Source organism: Rhodnius prolixus, unplaced genomic scaffold, assembly GCF_049639745.1.
Source record: "Rhodnius prolixus isolate KJV_2025 unplaced genomic scaffold, Rpr scaffold_1, whole genome shotgun sequence".
Taxonomy (NCBI): domain Eukaryota; kingdom Metazoa; phylum Arthropoda; class Insecta; order Hemiptera; family Reduviidae; genus Rhodnius; species Rhodnius prolixus.
The window spans coordinates 48,031,029-48,043,714 of NW_027411581.1; the positions used below are offsets into that span (position 1 = coordinate 48,031,029).

A 12,686-nucleotide genomic window follows, 5' to 3' on the forward strand; every position below is an offset into this window, starting at 1 on the left:
TATTGTATTAAAAAGTTTAATAGAAACACAAAATTACACCTTAGAGGTTTGTTTTTTTTATAGATTTGGTAACCTAAAAGTAAATAAGTATTTCAAATAAAGTTGATGGAGGTAATAAGTTATTTGACTGGACAGTCATATAGCCTAAAATTAATATACATTAAAAAAAGTAATTCTAATGTTTTGATCTCGCTTCCCAGAAACTGCTTTTATGAAAAAGTTATTAAAACACAAAATAAAAAATTATTGCCTAAGCATTAAAAAATAATTTTAAAACATCAATCTGCCCTATTTAATTACGTATATAGAAAGCTATAAATTACTCTCGGGGCCCGAGGCCTCTGCACATAGAAACTTAAAAACCCTTTGGCAAGAAAATGGGAATCATATGTGGTGGTTTCTTTGGTCAAATTGATCTACTTTATGCTGAGAGTTATCTTTTTTTGAAAAAGCCTAATAGTAATAAAAAGTATAATAAAATTTTAATTTTTTTTTCACGAATCTTATCAAGTGTTTTTATGGAAATTAAATGATACGTAAAACTGTTAAGTAAAAAATCCACCACTGAGATCAAAATTTGTTAGTTTATAATAAAATAAATATATATTTGTACTTTAATAATTTCCTAGAACCAGTTCATTAATCAGAACACTTAATTTATACTTAAGAGTTGGCTTACATTTTTAAAGGTATGAACTGCAAAGTTAACGAAAAGTGAAACAAGATTAACTGTAGATTTGAAATTCCTTCTGGCCAAGAGATCAATTCTAAACTTATAAATCATGTATAGGTAAGTATTTAACTATTACAGTTACTAGTAAACCCAAGTAGACACAATAAAAAAGGAGCGGCATTTACATTAAATAGAGTCAGCAATATGTTAGAATGAATAGTGCTAGAGTTTTTACAAATCTACTTTATGGTCCGCCAGAAGTTAGGCGATTTCTTCAGGCTTATTCTTGTAAATGCACAAGAAAAATGATTAAAAAATCAGATTTTTAGTTTATGGAAATAATTATTTTCAAGAAAAACAGATACTGCAGAGAAAGTGACTTCACAAATTTAAATTCTGAGGACGAAAGCTTAAATACCGAATTGTAGTAAATACTTTTTAAATCCCATGTCCTTTAACTAAAAAATAAAATAAATATTTACAAAAAAATAAATAATTCAAAAAATATTCTACTTTCGGTATCTTAACTTCCTAGCATAATTTAAAAAGAACGCTATGATTAACTTCGAAACTGGAGGGACTAGACCACTTCTTTTAGTTATCGTATACTTTAAACTTTGGCAGTCAGGCCTCGGGGTCCTTATTTCACTAATATAGATTAATATAAATACACTATTTAGATAACATTACAATAAAATTAATGATAATTCATAACAAAACAAATAATGAACATTGTGATGTGACAAAAATTAGCTAAAAATGGTATTACTTTACAACTTATAAATTATTGTTTTTAATGGATCAAATTATAATTATAATTCACGTGCCCGAGATGTCGAATATTAGGAGCAAGGTTTCTTGAGATACCACCATTTATAATCTGGTATTCTGGTTGTACATTTTTCATAACTTTTGAGTTTTTTAAAATAAAGATTATCAATAGAATGCACGAGATGAACAAAATGTTGATTACTCAAACATTTATATAATGTCCTGAAGTTGGAATAACTGGTTGTGATAAAAACAAAAAAAAAAAAAAAATAGTAAAAAATTAAATAAAAAGTTGCACAAAAAATAGCTCTTCCTCTCAATCAATTTAATTTTTACTTTACATTACATACGAATCCCTATATTAAATACCTCCATTCTACTTTGAATTTAAATCCAATATTAAAACTGAATTAATTACCAATATCCTGCCTTTAATCTATGATTTCCATTTACATATGTATTTTTCAAAAATGTAGGAAACCCTTTTCAAAAAACTAGACGAATTAATAGTAAGATAATGGTAATATCAGCGAACCGAAATAAAGAAGCCTTCAATATTCTATGACAGGCAGTTAAGCTGGCGATGCCGTGATTTTGATAATGAATATTAATTAATAATTTCGCTAATTTAAACAACACATATAATTGATTCTCCAAATTACTCAATGTCTGGCTCTCTTGGTAGAATTTTTCCTAAGCGATCTGCACGGAGAAGTATTAAAAATCAACATATTTGCATCACATTTTTTTTTTAATAGACAAAAAGCGTCCTTTTGATTACTTAAATATGCTTTGTTTATTTGGTTTAGCAAATTAATGTTATAAATTATCAATAAGCAAATTTCTCACACAATTAACTGAGCTAACGATTTTGGGTAAATTGGTATAAAATAAAATGAATAACCATGTCTTTTAACTATAAGAATAGAAACAACCGGTTAATCAAGGCTAGACATGTTTAGAGACGTTAAGCCATGCTTCGTTTACGGGGCCGAATGTAACAAAATTAGAAAGTTTTCTAATCTTAAGTGTTTATGTAGAAGTAGAGCTACAGGCCAATCTAGGCCTGTTGTTTATGCAGATTATATGGCGGAACATCAATAGTAATTGAACTGTCTAATCACCTCGTACTTCATATATAAATGGTCTTTTATAAACTTTGCAATGACGAATGATTAAAAATCCGTTTCCTTGTTGTAACACATGGAAATACTGTTGTATCCAAATTGAAGCATTAAAATCGAATTATGTAGGAGAACTTAAGAAGGGAATTTAGTGCAGAAATGAAAATGTCGCACGTTTAATCTGCCAAATAAGCATCTCTACAAATTCGTTTCTTTTAGCAATTGACACAAATGCCAACATAAAGTTTAATGTTCCTAGCATTAATCGAGCGATGATTTAAAATGTTACATATTTCATCTAATAATTAAATATCTAATACATATTTCTCCCCTCGAAGGGGATATAAACGAACTCATTATCTTTTATTTCTAATTCCTCGTTACAAATCTCTTTATACATGAGTGCTCCAAAAAAAATTTACTGACTGCCACATCGTTAACAATTAACTCATGGCTAGTCTAGCTTAGTGTGTTTTTTGTCTGGCCTTGTTTAACCGTTGTGCGTCTATCCTAACCATAATATTAATAGCTACCAAGCTTTATTTTTGAAAATACAAAATATAACCGTAAGGAGGCATTCACTCTTGTGTATTAAATGTGAATAGTGTTTAAAGTATACAGATATTTTTAATCTTATTAAAGTTTAATTTCTTTTTTTAAATAAATATTTAAGTGAAGTTAAGTCACTTAAATTACAGTAAAAATTGAGTACTCTTGATCTGTTCTCCGGCTTCCATATTATTTTTTAATATTACAATTTGATAACTATATTACCTACAACATAAGTAAAAAAATTTGGTGATGCATTTTTTTACACATAAATAACAAAAGAATAAAATTTGTTTAATTAGCTACAAGTTAGAAATTTACAACCAGAAATTTGTTGTTTATTTATATTACCCTAATACAATTGTTTTTCTGCGGATTTTGTTTCCTCACTCCTCGATGAAGTTTGCCCGAAGTAGAAGGCAAGAGAGAAAACTAAAGTAAAATTTCTAATTACAAGTACAATAAAATATATGCTGCTTGACAAAGACTGTTTAGATTCGCTTAATACGTGTTTACGTCATGAAGTAAATTCTTCGAGCAAGTCTACGATAGTACGTCTTTCTTGTTTAAAACGATCCATGTACATTTTAGGAACGGTCCATTCCAATAAAATTTCAACATTTCTTTTTAAAGTTTCCGCTTCATTCAGGTGAGTTTCTTTGCAGGCGTCTCGGCCAGATTGAGTAATTGAATCTCTCAATACATGATCTATTAACCGTTTACCATAGCCAAGAGATTTTAATTTTTCAGGTGTGGAAATCTTTTGCAGTAACACTGCTAAAAGAAGTCTCATTCTGTCCAAAGGCATGCCAGCTACGACCGGTGCTTCGTGTGTTGGTTTGGTCTGTAATTTTTCACACTTTTCTGCATGTTCCATTAACTGAGATTTTTGTTTAAAATGAGATTTGCAACCAGTGCATATATACGGTTCGTTTGTCTTATGTATGGCCAACATATGCTTTTTCAAGTGTGGAAGTTGAGAAAAAGCTTTTTCGCCAGGTGGACAGATAAGACACTTAAATGGTTTCTCTCCCGTGTGACGTCGAACATGCATTTTAAGAGCAGTTGAATGAGCAAAAGCTGTATGGCATACTGCACATCTATACGGCTTTATACCAGAGTGGGTACGTTCATGCACTGTCAGCTGGGAGCGCTGCACAAACCTAGAATAGTAAGTTCTCAGTAAGAATTATTTATGTAACGTAATTCAACGCCGTATATTAACATAAATAAAATAAAATCCAAATGAATTTGATTTGATAAATAAGCGGCTGAAATTATTATTATGTTTAGAACTTAAGGTACACAACAAAAATAACTGTGGATACGGTTATCCAAGAAATTCATTTTTAGGAAATGAGGGAAGGGTGACAATATCAAATTCCCTTTGGAGTATCCAATCTAGAAAATGGATTTCCTGCACACAGAAGAGGTGCACAAAACCCCAAGTTGAAGGGTTTAGAACCTAACCAACCCATAGAATTTCTCTTTCTAGGAACCTCTACGGCTCATAATCCGATGACGGGTAGTGTTAACTGTAACAAGAAAACTATATCTGTAGAAACGCGTTAAAAAAGGCTCCGGGTGCCATTAACCTCAGAAGTTGACGTGCCATTTAAGTTAAATGCCTAAATAATCTAACTTTTATCACCAATTGCCCTGCAACAAAACTTTTCGAGTACAAATACGAGAAATGATAAATATAATGCAGTGAAGACAAAACACAAGTAAAGAATGAGAACTTATTTTTTCAGGAGGTCGTTATTTCCAATTACTGAACAGTTAACGGATAGCTTTATTTTAAGTGATATAATTCCGCCGCATTCTAAAGTACATTGGAATCTCTATTAAGAAAATTCATACTACTACGATTAACAGACATTAACATCACTAGCTAAATGTCTATTTTCATTTAACAATTAAAAAATGGCTTCAAATATTTCTCTAAATATAGATCATCAATTTTTATTTTGGAATGCTGTAAGTAATCCTACAATCGGATACCCTTCTCTGAATCTATTGGCTACCTTTGGAGGCAAAAAAATTGATAATATTCTGCACTCACTTCTCTTCGTTTTTTAAAAATTTTTTACAAAGCAATCTTACAGGATAAATTTTTTACAGTTTTACCCTGTAAAACCTTTAATTTTAACCTGTAATTTTTTACCCTGAACTAAAGAAGTAATCAGAGGGTGCCTAATTACTGTCCATGCCAATAAGCAAGTTGAGGGGGAAGCAGAGGATGCCATTATTCAAGTCTTTTGATTATTTCCCTTACATATATTTTACTACACTCGGATAACAATTTTTTTAGTCTCACTTTATTCTTCTACTATTCTAAATGTTTCGGCATCATCTCACTGATGACAATCAGTCCACATTTTTGTTTCTATGAACACAAAAACAATAGTTACTTTTTGTCAACATAACTGTTTAAAACAATTCTTTTCTTTGATGTTGTGTACATACATTATAAAACTTTCTATTGGCACAAAATGAACATAGGCAACCCAAAACATAAATATTCTACTACTGAATAAAGGCACCCTAAAACATGGTTTCCATTGACTCAATTCCGGACATTTGATACCATTGTAACAGTTCCATGCACAAGAGAAGCAAAAATATTTTGTCAACTAATGCTATCCAATTAAATACTGTGGTAATCCCAATCATCGGTCATTTTTTCTTTTTTTTTAGTATGCGTTTTTTTTAGTTTGCAGGAGGACCCCTGAATGATCTGCTATGCCACATTTTCTAATTCATCAAACATAATGAGGATGTTAAAATTTTTATTTTTAAAATTAAGTAAGTATTCATACTAACCTCATGTGACATTGGGAGCAAGCATGAGGTTTTTCGGCCATATGTATTCTCATGTGTTGCAGAAGATGTCCTTTGTACTTCTTATAGCAAATTTTGCATTCAAATGCTTTATAATTTGCGTGATACCAAACAAGATGTTTCGTAAGGCCATCTCGTCTGATAAATGATTTACCACATTTATGGCACACGAATTCCCTTTCATTTTGATGCCTTTTTACGTGGTTTAAAAGATTAGATCGACAAACAAAATTTGCACCACACTCGGCACAAGTATATGGCCGATCCTTAGTATGAGTACGAAGATGCTGCGATAGTTGGGATCCGCGGGCAAAAGTTTTCGGACAATGAGGACAGCTGAAAAAAAAAATTACAAAAAAAAATAAATAATATATAATTTTATATTTATATTTTGACGACGACTTACAAAAGCTTAAATTACTTTTGCAGGTGGGTGCAAGTGCTTAGTTTAGATTTTCTCCAGGGAAAGAACTCAGGCTCAGGGTAATTTACACACTACGACCCACATACATATTAAACCTATTTTAAAATTCAGGGCATACTACCACACAATGATAATAAACGTCTCTGTAACTGACGCCTTTAACATGACTGATGAGGCTGTTCAGAAAGGAAACGCGCCCCTAATTGAATCGAAAACACACCCAAATTCTCTATCAAAGTGATAGGAAGAAAAATGGAAGCCAGAAGTTTAAGGTAACTAGTTCCCGTCAATTCACTGCTTGCCTCAATATCTTTCCCCAATATTCTGTAAAACGCTCTCTCAAATTAAGGCGATGATTCTAGGTAGGGTACATTACCCTACTTCGCCTGGCTCTCAAGAAAAGCCCCAGGTAAGGTGGCAAGTCGGTAGTTACATAAAATCACTTCCTAGAGTAACGCACCCCCTCTCTTCTTTCCCCAAATGAGCGAAGAATAACTCCCCAAATTAAAATAACCAGGATCTCAGGGAAGTTGGAGAAAAAGAGGAGAGCTAGAAGTCAAGAGATAACCACTCTTTGCTGTCCTTTGATCTCTAAAAGTGCGCCGTTCCAAATATTCTAACGGTTACATATTCCAAAGGGTGTTAACCATCCACACTCCCAAGGGAAATCCCAAGGATCTGGAAACCGACAGATTGGTACAACTCTACCTATTGCAAGACTCTCCTTCCCCAATGCCAACCGGGGGGGGGGGGTAAGTGCCATTTTAAAACTTTTTAAGAACCCACGCTCTCTATGGAGACTTCAGAAAGAGAGGTAAGCCTGCAGATTTGGATAAACATTCCATGGTGCATAAACACATCCTTTTCTAAGAGGGTAAATTCCACACTTGGAAATTACCAAAGCTTTTTTTGGGAAGTTAAGTGTCTTCGTAAACGGGCGTTAATCAGGAAAGGATATTTATTCCGAGGGAACGCATCGAGCCGTTTTTTATCATAACCACCCTATTGTATCACAATCATTTGGGATTGGGCTGAGCAAGATTTGCCTGTGCTTGGTTGCACTAAGATAAAACAGTTATGCGTATTTACGTTCCTTGAAGGCTTTCTGATCACTGTGAATGTTAGGGATCTCGACATTTGTGTTGCCTACTTCCCTGAATGAGTGTTCTATACCTTTCTAATGAGATTTACACTAAAATGGGCATTGCACTATAATATTAAGTATTTTAAAATATTCTCGGGCACATGGTTTTTTGATTATTTATTCTTTTTAATATTATGTATCACAGAGCTGATGTTAGTTGTTTCAACAGGAGGCACAACTAGCCCTCGTGACGGCATGAAACGCTTCAATTTATATGAGAAATATTACATATTACTTTGTAAATTACTCATTCACTTATACATCTTTTATTTTTATACAGACTATAATCAATTAGTGTTTTTGTAAGTTCTAGTAACGTAAATGTATTTGAATTTTTGATGTTGAAATTTTGGATATAAATCGTATATAAAAAAAAATAATTTAATATATTTCATTAGTTTTATTTCATAGTTGACTGTTCTTCGGTGCGCTTTTTTTTTAAAGGCAACAACCTCCACCCTTTAAGTTTCAATGTTGCTTCATTCATTACTAAATAATCTCATCTTGTAAGTAATAGTTTCGAAATTAAAAACAATCTATTTCTTCGATAAAATCTGTAACAAGAGGGGTTGGTAAAACCAAACTACTCTTAAAATTTTCTTCTAAATTCCTTAACACCCTTGCATAACTTCCCTGAAGATTCTTTAGGTAATTTATATTATCAATATTACGAGAAATTAGATCACTGTGAGAAAGTGAATACCTTCCAAGTAACATATTACATTTTTTTTTTAACTACATAATTAACTAGTTCTAGTAATTAACTAATTAAAATAACTGATTACTTATCCAATATACTTCTTGCAGCTAAATATATTCAGTTCCAAAGAGTAAATCGCAAAATATATCCTCTTTTCACAAAGGAGTGATAGACTAGAGACTGATTGTTAGTAAGTGATACGCCTTTGAAATATTTTATGTTAAAGTCGGGAACACTGTCAGGACAAGAGCGCGGAAATCCTAACCTCTATTATTCCAATAATTAGTGAAATATGTAAATCACGTCATAAAAAAGGCTATGGCGGGTTTCATATTCACTTCCTAATCTCAATAATTTCTGCCAAAACATACAACCAGAAAATAAAATTACCTTATCGGCTCAATGTTTTCTGTCCACTTATTTTTCTTTTTTTTTTTTTAATGATTTAAGGCGCGTCAACATCTTAGGTTATTGGCGCCCGGAGCCTTTTTCAGTGCACTGCCGGCCTCCGGACAGTGTTCTCTCGTTACAGACAACACTGTCCTTCACCGGACAGTGAGCTGTAAGAAGCTCCTGGGAAGAGAAAATCTAAGGGTCAGCAGCTGGATTCGAACCCGGGACCTCCGCGTGTGAGTCCAGTACACTAACCGCATAGCTAATCCCTTCAGTCCACTTTAATATCAGTATTAATCTCAATAATGTTCTTCAAGACAGATTATAATTTAATTATATACATCCTGCACAATAAGTTGTGGAATTTGATTTGTATGCTTAATAAATAAATAAACAAGGTGTTCACTTATTTAAAACAAATGCGGCATTTTATTGAACATTCAATTTAAAAATAAGAGTTAAGCTTAAAATTGCATGACATTCTAAATTGGAACTTATTGTCACTTTTTTTTTTGCTGCCTGGAAAAATAAAATAACTATTCTTCAAATAAGAACTGTATCTTATCTCAGGACTGTACGAATCAATTCATTCAGGAACAAAAGATCAAAACGTTGAGTTAGAAAAGGCCCTTTCATAATTCATATCAATGCAAAAATAAAACTTAATACTTATGTTTCAGATTTATCTATTTGAAAGTCATTAGAATGTAAAATGCCTAAAATACTTCAAAGGACTAGTGTAATATCATTTGTTCTCAGAAAATATGGGATTTTGGCAAATGTAGCGCAGAATTATTTCCTGACTAAAAAAAGTACAATTAATAGCGGTTACGCTTCATAACGGAAGAGGTTTTAGGAACTAGCTGATGTTTAAGAAGCAGCTAGAGACAGTTAAGCAGTGGAATTGGGCATTTAAACTTCGTCAATGCCACTAATAAAAGACAAGAGAAGGTATTGCAAAGTATGTTACTGTTCTTTTTTGATCTATTCAAAGACTCGTGGCCTCATCTTCCTCACGACTTTCTACAGCTACATTCCTAAATAACACGTATAGCTAATTTCTCCAAATGCTCGCTTTGCAATACGAAGAATACGAAAGCAACATTTTGGCGGTTGCTCATTAAGATTCTGACAACTTCCATTCCACTTTGTTAAATATTGGACTAAGCTCAATAAAATTGATAGACATCCTAATAGCAGGCTGGCCAAATCCTTAACTAAATAAGAGAAAGTAACAAATTACTGGCCACATACCTCTTCTATTAGCTAGATGTATTTAATATTTACCCAAAACATTAGGTGAATGTGACAATTAACTAACTTTAAGATTGTTACGAAATAGTGTATGATATAAATATTTTTTTAAAAGAACGTCTGCTTCAATTTAAATGAAAGCTAACAGAAAATTCTTACGATAGCAATACGAAATTTGATTTGAAGCACCCAGGTACTACATACATACGGGTAGGTTGCTACATTTTATTCGGCCCATAATTGAAATTTTTCCTTGCTCACTAAAATTTTTTTAATAATCAAAATACTTATTTTTTTGTAGTAATTTTTATTTTACCGACCGAATGTAGGGAGGAGGAAACAGAAAAATGAGTTATTTATGCATAATCCTAAAGCATTTTGGGAAGTAGAATAAATAATTGATAAATTTAACGCTTATCAGGTTAATTTTTTAAAAAAAACAAGGTTTTACAAGGTAGCACTAAAACACTTATCTTTCTCTTAATGCAATCCTATCAAAATTTCTATAATGTTTTTGCCGGAAATACATGTTTTGAGGATTCCTTTAATAATCAAATATTTATAAAACATGCCTGAATATGAGTGTTTACTCAAACTGAAAATGAAATGTCAATCGAAACGGAAAGTACTACTTTACTGATGCGAATTTTCATTCTTTTCGAAAATGGTTCCAACGATTAGCTTAATCTTTTAAAACTGCCCATCTAAATTGCCAATACTTCCATTAATAATTTTTTTTTTTTTTGTAAACTTACTTAATTTTTTATTAGGCACTTAAAAGGATGTAGTGCTATCGTGAGATTTTTGAAATAGATTTTTTAATCGATATGTATGTACATTACGCACAAGTAATTCTACAACTTTACTTGAAGCATATTCCGGGAAATTAGTTTAAGGGCACTTCTCGGGTGGTTGGGCTTTTCTTAAAAATATTAATTTAATGAATGAATGTATTTCCTATTGAATAATAATAAGAATAATAATAATGATAAAGTACTTACTAATACAATTATATATTAAATAACTTATTTTAAAACTTATTTTGAACTATGTATAGACAAAACCTGTAACCATCATGTCGCTTATAGTTGTTTAAACATAAGTTGTAATAAACAACTGTGCTCTACTTATCATGCATTCAATTTTTTTGGAATCAATTTGTCTGACTTCTTCAAAGAATAATTCAAGTCTTCTATTCAGTTTGTTTGAATATTACATAAAGTGTTATAAAGACAACTGACGAAATTAAATTAATCTTTAACGATTTAATCGCAGTTTAATTCGTCTAGGAGAGAAATATATTACAGATTCTAGATTGATTGATTTAGCGACCACTCTTTTCTCAACTTTTTTGAAGGGTGGTCATTTCATTGGTCACCATTTTCTTGCCGCAATTGGGAAATACTTATGTGACCACTTTCATATGTAGCATCAACGTGTCTTGGATCGGGAAGCCCTTGCCATAATAATGGCGAGTGATGGTGAGCGTTCATCCTATGTGTGCTCAACATATGATTTCTCCGGCCATTACTCTACGAGCAAGAAAGTCCACATGGTTCAGAAATAGCTTAAGAAAACAAATATAACCCAAAATGTAAATAACTACACTATACATTTGGATTTTTATATGTGCTTAATTACCTTGAAAACTATAATTTTTAATTAACCACAAAATCGAAGAAACCAATATTTTCTTTAAAAAAATTAAGACCAACCTTCAACAAAGTTCAAGAAAGAGCAAATAGAGATTTTTATATTTTACACATAATAATTTTTAAGTAATGTGCGAAACTCACCTCACTATTGATTAATCACATTACTGATTCTGTCTTGAACGTTTAAAAATTGACATATGTATGATGGATAATAAGTGGTTAAATGTATATAAAGATTACTCCTGCACCAACTACTTCAAGAAATTAAGCTTTAATGCCCATAACCAGTAAATGCAGTTAGATTTTGCAGTCTAATTACTAAATTTTTTAATCGAACCATTCGCTAAGTAAAAGTGGAGAAAATAAGTTTTCAATCCAAAAATTGGTTCTGATTTGAATGTCATTACCATACTTTTTAGCTTAAGAAAATTACTGTTTTTGGGCTCCTTTATATAAGTAAAAACCAAAGCCGTTACTAACCAACACCGTTTACCTGTAAGGCTTTTCACCCGTGTGCGTTCTAAGATGCAGTTTCAACCTGTCTTTGATCGGGAAGCCCTTGCCGCAATAGTGGCAAGTGAAGACCCTGTCCGACCTATGTATGCTCAATATATGATTTCTCAGGCCACCACTTTGAGAGTAAGAAAGTCCACATTCTTTACAAGTGTAAGGCTTCTCACCAGTATGAGTTCTGCGATGTTTTTTCAAATTATAAGCCAAAGAAAATTCTCTACCACAGTCTTCGCATCGATGAGTTGAATCTTTTTTTAATTTAACCTTTCCCTTTGGACCGTGGGCATGCATGTTTATTTACAGAAAGTTATATGGCACTAAGACTAGAGAGATATAGATAGAGTTAATAAGACCAATCACCCATTCCGTGTTATGAACATCTTCAATAACGACTAGATCTTCCCTAGAAAAATGAAATAATATAATTTAACTTACAGTAATGCAGGATAGAACAAAATAAATAAGTTCAAACAAAAATGTACATACAAAAGATAAGCTTTATCAGGCCACCATGTTTGTTTTCAGTTGGGTTGGGTGACGGTGACGACAAGAGATAGCAAACCTTACATACTCAGCCAACAGCCTAATTAAAGGGCTTTCGCACGGGATTTTGAAGGCAGTGACAACACTGCGTGACAACGC

The 12,686-nt window shown here is 32.2% G+C and overlaps 1 protein-coding gene across 1 annotated transcript; it reads right to left on the bottom strand.

Annotated features, from left to right (window-relative positions):
• Positions 1 to 12,682, bottom strand: LOC141448932 (uncharacterized). The gene is made up of 4 exons (XM_074117805.1): positions 12,531 to 12,682; positions 12,025 to 12,447; positions 5,944 to 6,297; positions 1 to 4,280 (listed from the first exon to the last, which is right to left on the bottom strand). The coding sequence occupies exons 2-4, from the start codon at positions 12,333 to 12,335 to the stop codon at positions 3,635 to 3,637; spliced, it is 1,311 nt and encodes a 436-aa protein (XP_073973906.1). The 5' UTR covers positions 12,336 to 12,447; positions 12,531 to 12,682; the 3' UTR covers positions 1 to 3,634.
• Positions 12,683 to 12,686: the final 4 nt, after the last annotated feature.

Bases quoted from the DNA above. Each gene is read 5' to 3' on its own strand.
- LOC141448932 (XM_074117805.1), bottom strand. From the start codon at position 12,335: ATGCATGCCCACGGTCCAAAGGGAAAGGTTAAATTAAAAAAAGATTCA. The intron at 6,298-12,024 runs GTAAACGGTGTT...TTTTTTTTTCAG, and splicing joins ACGGGTGAAAAGCCTTACAG to CTGTCCTCATTGTCCGAAAA. The intron at 4,281-5,943 runs GTTAGTATGAAT...TTACTATTCTAG, and splicing joins TGCTCCCAATGTCACATGAG to GTTTGTGCAGCGCTCCCAGC.